At 46.2% G+C, this 16,377-nt stretch overlaps 1 protein-coding gene across 1 annotated transcript in view; it reads right to left on the bottom strand.

Annotated features, from left to right (window-relative positions):
• The window catches only part of sorcs3 (sortilin related VPS10 domain containing receptor 3), a 156,397-nt gene that overhangs the window by 14,969 nt on the left and 125,051 nt on the right, over positions 1–16,377 (bottom strand). The window contains exons 10-20 of the mRNA XM_035535023.1: positions 14,536–14,682; positions 12,227–12,329; positions 11,294–11,370; positions 10,773–10,864; positions 9,428–9,535; positions 9,106–9,223; positions 8,474–8,607; positions 6,474–6,587; positions 5,881–6,052; positions 2,307–2,493; positions 537–670 (exon numbers count right to left, since the gene is read on the bottom strand). Coding sequence (XP_035390916.1) covers positions 537–670; positions 2,307–2,493; positions 5,881–6,052; positions 6,474–6,587; positions 8,474–8,607; positions 9,106–9,223; positions 9,428–9,535; positions 10,773–10,864; positions 11,294–11,370; positions 12,227–12,329; positions 14,536–14,682 — 1,386 coding nt within the window. The remainder of the gene's footprint in view (positions 1–536; positions 671–2,306; positions 2,494–5,880; positions 6,053–6,473; positions 6,588–8,473; positions 8,608–9,105; positions 9,224–9,427; positions 9,536–10,772; positions 10,865–11,293; positions 11,371–12,226; positions 12,330–14,535; positions 14,683–16,377) is intronic.

The raw sequence follows: 16,377 nt of genomic DNA on the forward strand, positions 1-16,377 counted from the left end.
AGGGGCCCAGAAGTGGCAATTTGACAGGGGTGGGGCTTGAAACAGCTACCTTCTTATTATTAGTCAAATAACTTAACCACTGAGCTACCACAGCCAAAACAAGACAAAATAGTTTACCTTTCAGTCTAAACCTTCTTCATTTATTAACTGAATGATAATTTATTGTCATTGAAAAAACTAACAAAGCGCAGCCTGCTAGACAGTGACAGAACATGTACGGGCAGAACTGCTCTAGTGGTTGACCAATCAGAAAAGAGTGGGTGAGTTTTTCAGATAGAGAATGAGATGTGGCCCAAAAATAGAATAAAAATGAACACTGAAACTGAGCATAATAGGTCCCCTTTGAGCAAGGCTTCTGAAAATCTTTTTGAACATCTCTTTAAGCCCATTTACCACCGGAAGGCTGGATAGTAAAAGACAAAGAGTGACATAGAAGAATGTTGACTGCCATCCTTAACTCATACTAGAGGCCTCTGACGTAGCAAGACCAACAAAGCGAGGCAGCAAATTGCTGATTAGGAGAGAGCTCTTCATACCTCAGTGCTGTTGCCCAGCCACCAGAAGTAGGTGAGAGTTCTACAGTGAGAGGGCCAGACCACAGCTGTCAAATTCACCTCCTTGTTCTTAATGACCACAAATGGGGCCAGCAACTGAACGTGTTCCACTGGACCTGGAACATACACATGCACACATGCATGCACATAAGTAGATGTATGTGCTGTACAGCAGAACATACACAAGAAGCTGAAGCCTTTCTTTCTCTCTCTCTCTCTCTCTCTCTCTCTCTCTCTCTCTCTCTCTCTCTCTCTCTCTCTCTCTCTCTCACACACACACACACACACAAACACACACACACACACACACACACACACTTCATACAGGGAACAAGCCTTCATATCAATAAAAACATTTGGTTTCTTTTAGACTGTACAGATATTGGGAGTCCAGGTCAAATCCTCCTGGCTTAGCTCAGCTCAACCCCAGCATTTGCTTCCCACCCTGTTGCTGTGCCAAGATGTGACACACTTGAATGTTCAAATCTGCAGCGTATTCAGACTGGCACTGTGCTGGAGGCAGCACAATGAAATCAGCACACATAGGACCACATCGTGTTCTCAGCTTGCAAAAACTCCATTATCTTCAACTCAGAAGTGGTCTCACCCTGGAGACAAACCTATTTGACTTATTTATCTGCATTTACTATATTTAATTTTTATTTTAATTAATTGATTTTGTATTTTATCATTCCTTTTTTAAATCCTTGACAAAGATAACAGGTGTAATTGGCTTTATTATTCTTCTGCGTCTGTGTAAAACACTTTGAACTGTAACTCTACGTGATTAGTGCTCTGCTAATAAACTTGCCTTTAACTACACTCCTGTTTACCAAACCTGATGTTTCACCTGAACACAAGGTCACTCAACTTACATGTGTCAAGCACAGGGACCAAATCCACTTTAAACTTTACAACTGCTCCACAGTAAGACGGTATCATACGTGCTGTAGTCTTAACTCTCTGAGGTCAAAGTCATTCTTGCTTGACTTTGGTTGTGGCAAAATGAGAGAGACTACAGACTTTTTTTTTTTTACAGTGACTCCTTTCCTAGCGAGAAGGAAACGTCTGCATGCTTGCATCACAATAAAAGGAACATTTCGACATGAGGATCTTACCATGCATGAGAAGTCATTTGTTCTACCAAGCTTTCACTTAAAAGACTAAAAGAGCAAATTAAAGCTTGCTTCTGTGAACTGAGATAAAAGTTAAGGATTTGGCCCAGCCGCGGCAGGATTCGTCTGAAGTAGCATTTCTGGTGGTTCACCAGAACAGCCAGTTAGGCCGGCTCGCCTTCTGCTTTCACTCAGGGACCTGCGTTCTAAATGCAGACTCGAGCCTCCCTTCTGTAATCTACCTACGGTCACAGATGACAGGAGCAACATTTCGAAAGCATAAACAGTCCCCGAGGGTGCGACGAGGAAAAGTAAAAGAGTCATCCTCCCAGTCACCGAGGGAGAGTTTTGGTGCTGCGAGCGCAGGAGCGCTCTGACACGCTTAAAAGCGCCAGGATTGTTTTTATTGACAATGGCATGCGCATTGCACATTGAATAAGACTAAACAGGAACAGGAAAGTAAACAGGGACAGTGCAGAATTATATAATCAACTTTTATTTATTTATGTATGAGATGTTTGCGTTGCCATCCTATTACTTTTCATTTTCTTTATCCTTGTGTGTGTGTATGTGTGTGTGTGTGTGTGTGTGTGTGTGTGTGTGTGTGTGTGTGTGTGCGCAAGTGTGCAACACCTACAGGTGACATGCAGGTACAGCGAGGTGCTGTCGTAGCCCAGGCTGTTCTCGGCGAGGGCAGAGACGCGGAAGATTCCAGCGCTGCGGTACACATGCTTGATGCCGTCTTCTGTCCAGCTGAGGTTGGAGTAAGACACCGCCGTGCCGTCACCGAAGTCCAGCTGAATGTTGGTCCTCAACGAGTCGCCCTGCAGAGGGCACATGCGCCAGGCTAAGCACCGACCCCACACAGTAGAAAGTGACCCAGGCCTCACACGTGCGGGAAGGCTTACCACCGGGCTTAAGCCAGTATGAGCTTCATACCCTGGTCCAGATGACAGAGCACTGGCTAACTGGCCAGTTGTCACGTGAGGGTCACGCACATCAGACTGGGGGGAAATGGCAAAATGGAGGGGTCATTTCAGGGGTCCAACCACTGGGATTGGCTGGCGTAAGTGGACCGAGGAACACTGAACAGCACCTAGTAAAAAAACTCTTTCAGTAGGCCAAACCTAAAAAATCTGTTTCGGCGGGCCAAACCTAACTTCTTTTAAGCCATTTTGTATGTGTTTTTCCCTCAAGCCATTTTTTTACCCACACTTCTTTCACAGCTCCAGCAAAACTACACCAACATTGGGTGAGCTGAGCTGCAAAAGTGGGGCTTGGTGTACGGGTCAGTGGTGTACTCCTGTCCTCTAATGCAACGTGACAGTGGAGAAGTCAGCAAGCTGACTGCTCCCGCTCACACCACGGCACGCTGTTGGGCTCATCTTCTCAGACCGCTGTCAGAGTGACATGGCAGTACACCACAGGACTGCTCGAGAGGACAATTAACACGTCTCGCGGCTGCAGATGTGAGACTCACCGAGGCTCTCACTGAGTGTCCTGGAGTACGCATTTACGCACGCAGACATTGCATTACACATCACACACATACACACACGAGTGTGCATAACACATATGCTTTCACACACACACACACACACACACACACACACACACACACACACACACACACACACACATGCACGCATACACACACACACACACATGCACACCTACACACACTTACCTATTAGCCACATACCTAGACCTACAAGCTAAAAAACCTCATTTGTATTGTAATATTCTGCTTGCAATTGTGTGCAAGTGTGTGTGTGTGTGCTTGTGTTGTGAAAGAGATAGAGAAGGATCATCACCTGCTACTATCTCTGCAAGCCCATGTCTGTTTTACCCACAGTCCTCTAGGTGTTACATCTAGCACCATGTGCGTCCTATGCTGTGTTGACGACTGCAGCTGCCACCCATTCCAAATGTGTGTGTGTGCGTTTGACTATGCGTGGGCGTGTACATGTATGTTTACACGCGATACTCCCAAATCCGCGCTTATCCTTCCCAGAAATCCCTTGCTCTGTCTCCCTCTCCTTGCCGCACTGGGATATTAATTTGTGACAGCACGGTTGGGGGGGGAGGTAAGAAGAGATGTGCGGTTATGTTGAGTTAGGCAAGCCCTTTACACGCCTGCCGCTTCCAGGAGCCTCCGGGTCTTCCTGGACATTTCACGCCACCCTGCCTGGGAAAATCTCAACCACCCCAACAAATAAGCCCACGGGGTAACTGCATGCACTAGCTGGCAGCGTGCTGGGCGAGCAAAACGAGGGGCATTGGCAGGGCCTTGTCCGTGCGTGTGTGTGCGCGTGTGCATGTGCGTGTGTGTGCATGTGCATGCGCGTGTGTGTGCGTGTGCATGTGTGCGTGTGTGTCAGAGAGAAAGAGAGGTAGACAGAGGGAGAGAGAGAGAGAGAGAGAGAGAGAGAGAGAGAGAGAGAGAGAGAGAGAGAAAAGGAAGCTACTGAATAACAGTCAGGAGTCAGTATAAAGTCAGTCTCAGGCTATTCCCTGACACCAGTCCAGATATCACTGTCTCACCAGTTTGGTTGCCTGACTGCCTTTGTCATGGATTTTTCTCCCAGGACAACCCACAACCTCTAAAACTGCACGTCCTGCTTTCTTAAAGCCCTGACTGCACTCCCACAAGTCATCTGTTGGCCACATTAAACATTTAGGGCCCTTCACATTGCCCAAAATCTCCCGATCACTGGGCTTCATGAATATAAATTAATGTCAAATTTATCGGGAGGATTTCCAGAGTCCTCGCAGAAAATTCCTAGTGCTGACTCTCTCCTTCTCTCTCTCCCTCTCTCACTCTCTCTCTGTCTCTCCCCCCTCATCTATCTCTCTTAATGAAGGGAATAAGCCCTCATTTCCTCATTTCATCACAGCTGTAATGTGGCAACTGTGGCACAGCAAAACCCCCCTGGATGAACGCACTCACCTGCCGCAGGACTGTATATACTTAAGTGTGTGTGTGTGTGTGTGTGTGTGTGTGTGTGTATCAGTGGGAAGCCTTCAGTCTGCGGGAGGCTTGGCTGCCTCCCTGCTGCTCAACACCCGCCGGGCACAAAAACACGGCCGGGCCCAGACAGGAAGCTGCATCTAGAAAGTTCCCCAGCCTGGGTGGAGCTGCGTCCTAGTGTAGACAACGCTGCCTGAGGGCGAGCGCTACGCCTTGTGAGCGAAAATGTAATTAAGATGATCTATTCTCCAGCGCCAGCCTGAGCTGCTGTTTGTTTTCGTTTAACAGTAGGAGCTACCATCGTCGGTTCTTGGCGAGCAGGTGTGCTAGAGGCACTGCAGGATGATAAATGTTTACTTAGTCGAGGGTCAGTGCTGATGAAGCTCTGTTTTGGAGCAGAGAGGAAAACTCCTCCCAAATGGTCCCTTGCCAGATTTGCGATCTAAACAGTAAACACTGTGGTCATTGTTTTTCATGTTCTTGTTCTTGTTTTGTTTTAACATTTGATGCATTTAAAGGGAGTATACTTCAAAGCCTGAATTCTTGAAGACTGGACAGGGACTAAAAATCACTACCCAACCCTCAACCTTTGCGGGCTACCTTTAATACTAATAATAACAATAAGCCTAAGTTTTGTTTAATTTGAATAAAGCAGAGAGAAAAAAAATACAGATTATAAGGGCAGCAAACTGAGAAGATGATCTGTATTTAATATATACAAGTTTAGTTGCAGTGTGATCAGTTTACACTGATGTTGATGAGTTCAAGTGGGTAAGTCTCAAGTCTAAAATAATAAAATAAAAAAAAATTAAAAATAAAATGTTAAGTTTTCTGTGTCCAGAATGGAAAGCGGAAGAGAGTGTCATGGTGTGCAGAGCTGAAGGGTGACGTATGTCAGTAAGCAGGAGGGAGCAAGACCATTCTGTGCTTCCCATGTGATCATAAGAAGTTTGAACTGAATACATGTAGTTATAGAAAGCCAGAGTATCTGCATGAGAACAGGAGTAATGTGTGTAGCTCCCTTTGTATGGGTGATTTGTTGACTTCACAAATGTGGTCCGCACTGCAAATTATTGAGGGATTTCAACTCCCTGGTCCTAGTTTCTGCTTGGCATCGCCTACCATCCTTGCTGGGGTTTCATGCAGCTGTCCTGTGGTGCTACATAACCATGCCTACAGTAGCCCCGCCCCCTGGTAGACATCCCATGTCTACTGTTGCCCCTCCCCTTGGCAGACATACCTCTTCCAGCTGCACCACGAAGGTGACGTTGCTGCCCAGGTTGGCCGTGAGTTTGCCCTCACGTGTCCCCAGCTGCAGCCCCCGCGGCGGGCGCTCGGGGCAGACCTGCTTGCGGGCCAAGTACATCTCCTTCACCCCTTTGGTGCAGTTGTTTGCCACCACTTTCCGGTAGCTGCCAAGCAACGAGATTGCCGTCGCACGTTATCGCCTGCAGCAATACCCCTCCCCAACTTCAGCATCGCCATCGCAGTCACCACTGAAGTGGTGTGGAGGTCGAGCTGAATGATCATGTTCCCGCGAAGTGTAAAAGCATTTCCATACTCTATTCAGCGGCCACAGTTAAAAGCTCACAAAGAGTCACTGCACTGGATATGTGCCCAACAAAAGATTACTGCTGAAGACTCACTTTACTGCTGAAGACTCACATCACTTCTGTAGCTCTTTCTCATCTAACATAGAACTTCACATTAACACAACATGGAACAGAAACTGTAATGCTTTTCTGTATCTAAATGTATGTGCGTGTGTGTGTGCATGGGCAGTTGTGTGTGTGTGCACGCATGTTTGTGTGCACTTGTGCGTGTAAGGCTCACCCTGTGCTGTTGAGGTAGTTCTGGCCGTGGCTGCAGCTCGCAGACACAGTGGCAGGGTTGAACCAGAACGCAGCAAGGCAGGTTCCAGCGCCGCGCCGCTCGTAGCCGTAGTCGCTGTGATACACACACAAACCCATGCAAGCCATGCCATTGCATACTGCCATTTCTCATAAGCCAATCCATCCATCCCTCCACTGTAAGCTGTACAGGCAATTAACACTTTATCACAACAGTTATTAAATTAAACAACTCAAGTTTTTACACTTCCACTTATAGACAAATACGGGCACTTGGTTTGTATGTCTGGCTACTTCGCACTCTCTTCCCTCTAGGAAGACAATCTGTTCATGCAGCGTTCTATTCCTAGACCAACCCATCAACCTGCTCACCCGTGCTTGCATGTACAGCATCTGTACTTTGTTGGTCTGTACCCACATTGTCGATATACACGTCCCACACCAAGACTTCTTCCTGAATCTCCGTGGTCCTTTGGCAGATTTGCTCTGTTCTCGGACCAGTGCCTCATGCTCATGGCCTAAGCAGAGTTCACACAAGGCCTTCCTCGGGTCATGTCCTTTCCTCTGATATACCCACTTTGGCAGGCCATAAAGGAAGAAAGCAGCTACCTGTTTGGTAGCTAGGAAGGTTTAATAGCAACGGGACCAGCGAGGTTTATACGTGGCCGAAAAACATAGCGTTCACCTGCTCCCCGCACAGTAATATTACAACTCATACAAATGAATAATTTTTTTATACTTAATGCAATGGCAGTGTTCAATGGTACAATGTCCAATGCCACGATTTCCATTAAGCTGATAATGGAAAGAAAATGAAACCATGCTTTTCTCATGGCGGCCTCCATTCAAAACAAAGTGACACGCATATTTATCAGGCTTACAGAATAATCCACATGGGCTCGATATATCGGACCTATTAGTTAACGCGTCCATCGGCATTATTACAGCCAAACGTTTCGCTAATCACCTTTTATCCACTTCAAAGTCAATTAAAAGTTCTGGCCAATTTAATTGGAAATTCCACGAAATTAGTTTGTTTCCTTGCAGTGTGTTTATATCATAAAATGGCAAGGAATGTGCTGATGAGGTGTGTCAATCCTACCGATGAGAGGAAAAAAAGGAAAAATAAATAAAAAACAACACTGGACTAGCGGAGAGGCTAATGGATTCACATTAAAATGCTGTGGTTTGACCTTGTACAGGGAGAATTAACAAAAAAATGTGACAATGCCCTGTGCTCAAAGAAAAAAAAAGAAAAAACAAAGCAAAAATGCTGCAGCTGAATGGAATTTGCATACAAATGAAATCTGTTTGACAGCTCGCTTTTCCTGCGTTTCTACGCCATGGTCGACATGAGGAAACACACGCATCAAAGTCGCAACAACGATTTCCTGCCTGTCCGGCAAAAGGGAATAACACGGAGAGCGACGTGGCAAATGAGCGAGGTGTTGCACTTTTCTCATGTATGGACAAATTAAGTTTGTGCGTAAGGTTTTTAAACGTTATGATGAATGACTTTCTGAACTCGTGGCTACATTCACCACTGGACAACTTTTCCTAAAGGTTAAACAAGCCTTACATGACAAATGCAGCTCTTTTACATAGAATCCATTGCTGAACATGTTCATAAATGCCTATTACTTTATTATAAAATAGTAGTCACATTGTAATAACAAAATATTACTGATTTTATTTGCACTTAATCCTGCAAAAAATACTTTTTAGTAAGTCTCTATCACTTAAAATCCCCAGGGTCTGTAGACACAGTCTACTGTAAGATTCAGCAGTTTATCTATTAAGCTTTTGACAGAAGCTATGTTAAAGTTGAGCTGCTTGGTTTAACACAAACCCCTGTGCAGGGATAAAGTCAATACAAGTCTTTACTTCTCAGACGTCCTCTGTCTGCACAAAAACCACACCGAGGATGAGGCAGTATTCGTGATTCCAGAATGTACCGGCAAAACGCTGTCAGTTCGGACTCACCACTCAAAATCATGGGCCCTGCAGATACACGGCTCAGCTGACAGGATCCTGGAGGACTCCCTTCCCAGCATGCAGTAGTTACCTGGACGCCTTTTCATGTAGATCTGCTTCTGGCCCATGACGCATGGCTCACCCTGAAGGAAAGTGTCAAGAATGAGGCCAAATGAATAATACCAGGCCATTATGGAGGATTATTGTGGCTCCACTGGAAGCTTTTAATTGACTGGCTGGTGCATCAATCACAGAGATTCAAACAGAGTTTTGACAGGCACATTTATCTCCTACAAGATAAAATATAAGATTTTCTCAATTTTAAAAAGCAGATTCATCGTTTGGCGGCCTTCCTGGGTTTGCCAGAGGTCCAAAGGAGGCGTGCACCCATCACAACTACAGCATTCTCCTCTGCAGGAGGTCAGTGATATATAGTGCCATACAGAGAGCCACAGTTTCGAATGCAGAAACATCTGTACTATGGAAATGTGGATAAATGTGGATAAAGGTGGCATTGCCATCATTTCTGTCTGAAACACTTCAGCCGGCTGACGTCCATAGGGACGTCTTAAACTAGGGGGTTCACCTTAAATCTCCTAAAATGTTCTAAAGTGATGTTTCAGATCCAAACCTTCTCTCACCTGATTATGCAGGTGCCATGTTTGGTAGTCTCCTTCAGTGCACTGTTTGGTGAACAAGGATTTGTAGTCAATTTTGATCAGCTGCCACTCTGAGCGGTCACTGAAGTGTCCGAAAAATCTGTTGACGTACAAACATTAGTCAAAGTTGTTTTAATTAACTTTCCCCACTAATGGGGCATTAGGAAACATCTGTCTTATCTGGCTTAACATCTGTCTTATCTTGCTTTGGTTTATCTGGCTTTTCAGCAGAGTTTTAGGAATAGTAGTAAGAATGTGGGAAAGTAATTAGAGAGTAAATGTTTATGGTGTTTTGCTCACTTACGTCAATACTTGGCTCTCCGATCCCGGCTCGACCAGCACGCCGTCCACGTACAGTGGCATGGCCGAGAAGCTGTGGCGAGTCCACTGTCTCCCCTCATCAAAGCTGATCCTGGAACAGCCATCACAAGAGACCGAAATTTTAGGAAGTGGAGGAACCCGGCGCTCCCCCCGTGACTCACAGCGCATACGCTATGAGTGCCAAATCGCACATTAGCTCGTTTAGCTTGGGGAAGTGAATGTCAAAGTGTAGAAAGAATAGTTACCTAAAGGCTTTTCTATAAAGCAAGGGTGGAAGAAAAAAAAATGGGGGAGGAATTTAAACACAAGCAAATTTCAAAGCAGGCAAATTTTAAAAAAGTTCTCATGTAAATGTTTGGAACCAGGAACCAGATCAAAAAGGTGGTACGCCTCGTACGCCAGTGACGACCACAGGGGAGAAGAAGAAAAGCAAGACTTTGTGTGCACATGGGTTGGGGCGAAGGCGGGGGGCACACCACACAAAAAACTTTTTCTGACAGCACATCAGTTCCACCTGAGAGGTCCTAAGAGTGGAGTAGCTTGTGCGACAATGATGAAATGAATTGAAGAGGCACAGCAAAGTTTCCTTGTCAAAACATGTGGGTGACCCTCCCCCTCCCCACCAGCTGAGTATATAAGTGGGAGTCTGAGCACTGACACATAGCCTATCCATTACCAGCGGCACACACGGCTGGTATGGGGTTTGAAAAGCGCGCTGGCGGGCAGGGAGGCGATTGCTTTCGACAGATGTGACCAGGCTCGACTAGCTTGCTTGGCTTGCTTAAGAGAAACAGAAATGAAGATTGCACACCCCACTGATCCTGAAGCTAATGCCGGAAACGCTCTCGGCGATAAGGGAAGAAAAACACACAAGCACACACAAGCATGCGATCACACACACACACACACACACACACACACACACACATAAAGAGACAGGAGGATTACCCAGCACTGAAGCAGAGCTAGGGAGATCTAATTTTAAGAGGGAACCAGTGTGGTAACTCAAGGGGATAAGTGGGAAGTTTTAACATGGAACACTGCCAGTGTTCAGTGTGGAACAGATTCAGATCCTGTTTTTGGAAAGCCCTGTGCTGTTCTTCTTTTCCCTGCAATCTCTTGATTGTTTGCTGATCGACAGGCAGAGATTATCGGAAGAGGCGTACGTTCATGTGTCACATTTCAGCATGTATGATATAAACGTTAACGCTTCGTGCAAATGTAAGAAAGCGCTATAAAGAAATGAGATTTGCGGCCAGGGAAAATGCAGACGGCGGTCTGGGTCCAGTCCGGGTCTGATCCGGGTCAAGTTGCTAGCTGGCACGTACCAGAGGTGCCTGACGGGGGCGGCGGGCTGCGCGACAGCCAGCAAAGCTCCTCCTTCATCCAGGAACCAGACGTTGTGCTCCTCTTCAAAGATCTGCAGCGAGAGTCAGAGTCTCACGACGACTGAACGTCCCCCGCCTGGCCCCCTGCCTGAGCAATGGGTGCCAGAGGGATCGTCCAACGTCGAGCCACAGTGGCGAGAGCCGTGCCCCCACTGACCCCGCTCCGGCAGTCCCCTGGAACCTCTATTTCTTTCCGGCTGGTTCACAGACGAGTGAAGCAGATTGTGTTAGAGCGGCAGACGCATGAAACCCTACAGATCACTGGAGGACTCCTGGCAGCAATTCAATATTATTGTTCTACATGAACACGCTGAACTAAACTCAGTCGCAGCTTGGCCTCATATAAACTGCGTAAATCTCCCATATACCCCTATGACGGCATGCGATGTGACTCTGTTAGTGCGGCTGTCTTGCTCATTTAAGCCAGAAATGTATCAGGTTGCTGGTTCGGGTCAACATACGTGTCTCCAGGTGTTGCCTGCATCCGAGGATACAAACATGCCGACATTATTGTAGGAGAGCTCGGAGCCAATATTTCCTGAGGAACAATGCAAAGACAAGAAAAGGCAACATTCATAACCTCCTCAAAAGAAATGGAATAGCAGACAATAACAACAGCATGATAAATAATGAGCTTGTTGTTGTAAGTACTGGGAAGATTTACAGATTTCTCAAACGCCTTATATCTGAACGTTTGAATGCATGGCCCGGACACAGCAACAAACCGAAAATCTGCCCAGCAAATTGTTATTGAGGTGTGATGGTCAGTTCAGTGAAACTATCAGATCCTGATGCATTTACAGGAACATAGACAGCTGGGATTGGGACTGCTTCCACAGGCATCAGGGATTGGGACTATTTACACACGCACCTGGGACTGAGACTACACTGTGTATCTCCATAGCTTGGTTCACATTTTACATGATGCTTCCTGTCTTACACAGACATACACAGAACACCCACACCTAACATGAATGATAATTTTCACATCCCTAATTGGTTGCATAGATGACTGAACCGTGTGTGTGTGTGTATGTGTGTGTTTGTGTGCATGTTTTTGTGTGTGCGTGTGTGTGTTTGTGTTTGTACAGAGCGGGGGAGAGCAGACAGGACTGCATGCCTTGCCTTTCAGGCGCGCTTTCCCACAGCTTAATGGGATTTCCCTAAGTGATCGATTGTGCTCAAGGCCGCTCATTTCAAATCATCCGCTCATCGCTGGGGCTTAAGAAAACACGCCAGTGTAACAGTGCTATCGACCAACATAAGTGCGGGAAATTCTGCATTTCCATCAGGTATTTCCCTGATTTGTTTTGTGCTCTCTCACTACTTCTTTCTCTCTCTCTCTCTCTCTCTTTCTCTCTCTCACACACGCACAAGCACAACTTTGTTTTTACCTGTGGCGACAATGACTCCAGGCACAGAGCTCTTGGTGGTTATGCTCCCAGACAGGTAGGGGTTTTCTGACATCTGCAGTTGTAGGTGCAGCGAACAAAATGGCTGAACAGAAAAAAAATGACACATACACCATTAGCCACGGTGAAGCTATTACATGGCTGTCCGTCTGATTTTTTTTTGCACCAACGGGACACTGCAGGTGATAAACAAGTGTGATCCCTCAGAAAAAACAAACAAACAAAAAAAACACAACCACATGGAAATATCTGTCTGAAATACAATGACTACTATGATAGTGCCAACTGTATGTACTGGCATAGTTCAGCTTGAGTATTCTGTCTTAAACCAAAAACCATTCAAAAGGTACCATGTACCATTTCGAGATTTTTACATTGTGACAGATATTACAACATGTCTTTATAACATATCTAAATAACTAAATAAATTCAATTTAAGATCATCTTGCTTGGATTATTGCCATCTGCCTTGTTTAAGTATTAGTGACTGTTACTAAGCTTTTTTTGCAGTTAGTTCAGAATGCAACTGCGATTCACTATCTTGTCACTGGCATCAAGAAAACAAATCTTATCATCCAAGTTGTAGCCTCTCTCCACTGGCCTCCTGTCCATTATAGGATCCAATTCTAGATTCTTTGATTTGTTCTTAAAGATCCTAATGAGCAAGCCCCTCCCACTCACTGACATGCTCCTCCCTTACTCAGCAGTGTATTGGGCAGGCTCCGCCCTGTCACTGATATGCTCCTCCCTTACTCAGCAGTCTAATGGTTCACAATGAGTGAATTTTCTTGCTAACTTACTGATCCAAAAATGAAAAAGTGCACATTGAGACATCATGCATCTCTATACTCAACTTCTTTAAGCTCCATCCAGAAATCTGCAGCGCTACTAACTGATCATTCTAGTACAATCCAGTGACAAGAATGTTGCTATTAATGGCGTCCTTTACAAACACCGTTTACAGCATGGGCAGGTCTGCTATACATGCCCCGGTGTGTCTCCCCTGGCCAAAGTGCACTGGTGAATTAATCCCATTTAAAGTGCCTTCCGCAAAGCCTCCTGCTCTTATTGTGAGTGCTAATTGCCTTTTACGCTCATTAGCGACAATGACAGCGGTAGGATTTTGGCATTAGCGCAGAAAAGCTTGCTCTCCCGGGGGCCCTCCTCCGAGACAAAAAAGACAATTATGCCGGCGCGTGCTCTGCGGCCTAGCATCGCCTTTCATCTATCCCGACGGCCGACGTGACATTGATGCAAGGACAGACAGGACGGCAGGACTTAGAAGCAGTAATCAAAAGCGTTATAGACCTCTAATTAGGGTGTCCGATGAACCCATTTGAGTTTGCCAGCGTTCCGGCTCCAGATATTCCCACTCTCTCTCTCAGCATCTCTCAAAGGATTTCTACGGCCCAAAACACCAGTACTGCTAACAGCAAGAAAGACATGTCGCTAATTGGTCTCGGCCGGTTTTCAGCCATTGTTAGCTCTGTTAGTAGTCTCAGGTGAATGATTCCTTCAAAGCAAGGGTGGCCAACTCTGGAAACCAACCACTTTGGTGGCTTACCTCTTCTAAATACTAAATACCTGCTAGGCTTGGTATTTAACTGGTGAGTTTGAGGTGCGTTCAGGTGCATTCAAGCAATGAAATCACCAAACCCTGCAGGACTCTGGCCCTCCAGGACTGGAGCTGGTCACCCATGCTTTAAAACGTGTCAAGTTCTTCCCAAAGCTGCTGCCAAACCGATTGTAAATGCTTTCTGCTGTACCCAGAAAACGTCTTCCTTCCTTTTGAAATGACAAATGTAAAAGGTACCTGAGTTATCTTAACTTGTCTAACACTTTTTTTTCTGATTGTGTGCCATCAAGCATGATGTCTTTCATCAAATCCTTCAGGGACTGAGCATTGTTTTAATTACATTGTATTTTGTCTTAATAAACTACACTTGCAACTTAATGGGGATTTAATGAGGAATAAAACTTTTTGAAAAATATGCTGTCATAATGAGACAGAGATTCTCCTCTCACGTTTTAACTACGAAGCAGTGTCACAGCTGAGTGCAGGCTTTACCATTTACATAAAAATGACAGCTCTCCCCAAAACACTGGGAGCATCCTACACCTCTAGGCTTAGATAATGATTTCCCTCTTTTTTTGTTTTTCTCTTTCAATTGTTAGACAAATTGTCCATTTATTCATTCATTTGCTCATTTCTATTGACTTTCTTTTCATTCTTTCTGTCGTTTGTCGGCTTTCTTGCTTTCACTTTCTTCCTGTTTTCCTTTCTTTCTCACCAGCACACAGTGAATGTCATTCCCCTCCAGGTCCTTAGAGGGCGCCTGCAGCATCCTCCAGTCCCTCCCCTTGTTGTAGGTGATGTACGTCTTCACCTGGTTCTCCACCTTCCGGTTAGCGATCAGCATGCCTTTGATTCCTGCTACCTAGAGGGGGAGAAAAGTGGCTAGCATTAGCCAGGGAGACTGACGCCAGTGCATGCTATGCTCTGCGCTTGCTCTGGTTTCAATCACCAAGCCCCTTCTCTTGTGCCGAGCAAGATTACACCATTACCGGCCCTCATTAATGGGCACCATCGCTGATGTCACTCCCATCTCCCCCAAACACTGCTGCGACGGTGGTGCCACTCCAATTCTCAGCTTTCCGAGCTCCGATCGTCTCGTCACTCCATTCCCCCTTTCAAGCAAGTCCAAAGTTAGCAGCAGGAGCAAGAGGAGGAGCGGGAGGTGAGTGGGGCCCAGGGACCGTTGTCGTTGCCGTGGCACCGCCGACCGCCTGGATAAGTGGCACTAATAGGCGACACTTTTGACAGCACGGCACCAGCAGGTCGGACAGGCATGGGTAACGAGCGCCCCCAACCCACCACCCCTCCCCCCTCCCCACCGGGTGCCCTCGTCAATCACCAAGGTGATTATCCGTCACCCTCCCCACACCCCCACTGCCCTGTTCCCGGGCCCCTCGGGGGAAGCACGGCTCGGCGAGGCATCGCGGGCTGGCAGAGTGGATCCGATGTGATACTGTCGGGAAACGGTGTTACACTGTTAAAAAGCATGCAGCCATCACCGTGGGAACCGCGTCGCATTCAGTAAGACTGTTAGATTAACATGCTCAGCCAGCATGGACACAGCAAGGTTGAGGAAGGGGGTGGGGTGTGCGAAAATAGTCACGCGTCGCTTTCCAACAGGAAAATGGAATTTTCCTGAATGATGACCTCGTCGCAGGCCTCTCCTGCCTGCACAAACACCAGGGGAGGAGGGCTGTCTTCATTCACAACAGAAACTTTTACTTCATTAGAACATCTCACAAAAGGCTGCTGAATTAATGCAAGCACTAAGAGGCAAATGGGAATATATTCTACAATTATCATTTATTTATTATTTACTGTAATTTACACATTTACGTGTTTTTTTGTTTGTTTGTTTTCCTTTTACTGACATGAGGTGATACTTTTTTTCAGCTTTTTTATGTCCTGAGACATAATCATAAGTGCAGATGGAAAACAAGATAATTAATGTTCCTTAAAAACGTCCTTATAAAAATATAATGTTTTGTTTTTTGATTTCAGCTGGATTTCATTTGCATGGTAATCAGTGGTTGGTGATAGGGTACCATCAACAAAGGTAAAGGAGTCTCCTCCCAGAATTGTCCGAACCATCCTCATCTTCAGCAAGTAATTTTGCTGAAACATGCACAAAAAAAAAACCCATGACCAGTTCCTTCTCCCCCAGATCGATAAAAAGATAAATATGACAAATGGCCAGTTGGGGGTCTGCTAATGAAGAGTGCTGCTGCCTATTAGCAGTATGGATGTGCTGCTGGTTCACTCTTGGCAAGGCAAGTCCTCTTTGGGCCACCATTGGAAGAGGCGTCTCAGCCCCCTGCCTCAGCCCCTCTGCCTCAGCTCCTTCTGCCTCAGCCCCTCTGCCACAGCTCCTTCTACGATGGGCTCTCTACCTCGGCTCCTTCTGCCTCAGCCCCTCTGCCACAGCTCCTTCTACGATGGGCTCTCTACCTCGGCTCCTTCTGCCAGCTCCTTCAGCCTCAGCTCCTCTGCTTTGGCCCATTCCACCTCAACCCCTCCTACCTTGGCCTCAACTCCTTCTGCCTCGGCCCCTCTGTCT

The sequence above is a fragment of the Electrophorus electricus genome, chromosome 16, assembly GCF_013358815.1.
Source record: "Electrophorus electricus isolate fEleEle1 chromosome 16, fEleEle1.pri, whole genome shotgun sequence".
NCBI classification, from domain to species: Eukaryota; Metazoa; Chordata; class Actinopteri; order Gymnotiformes; family Gymnotidae; genus Electrophorus; species Electrophorus electricus.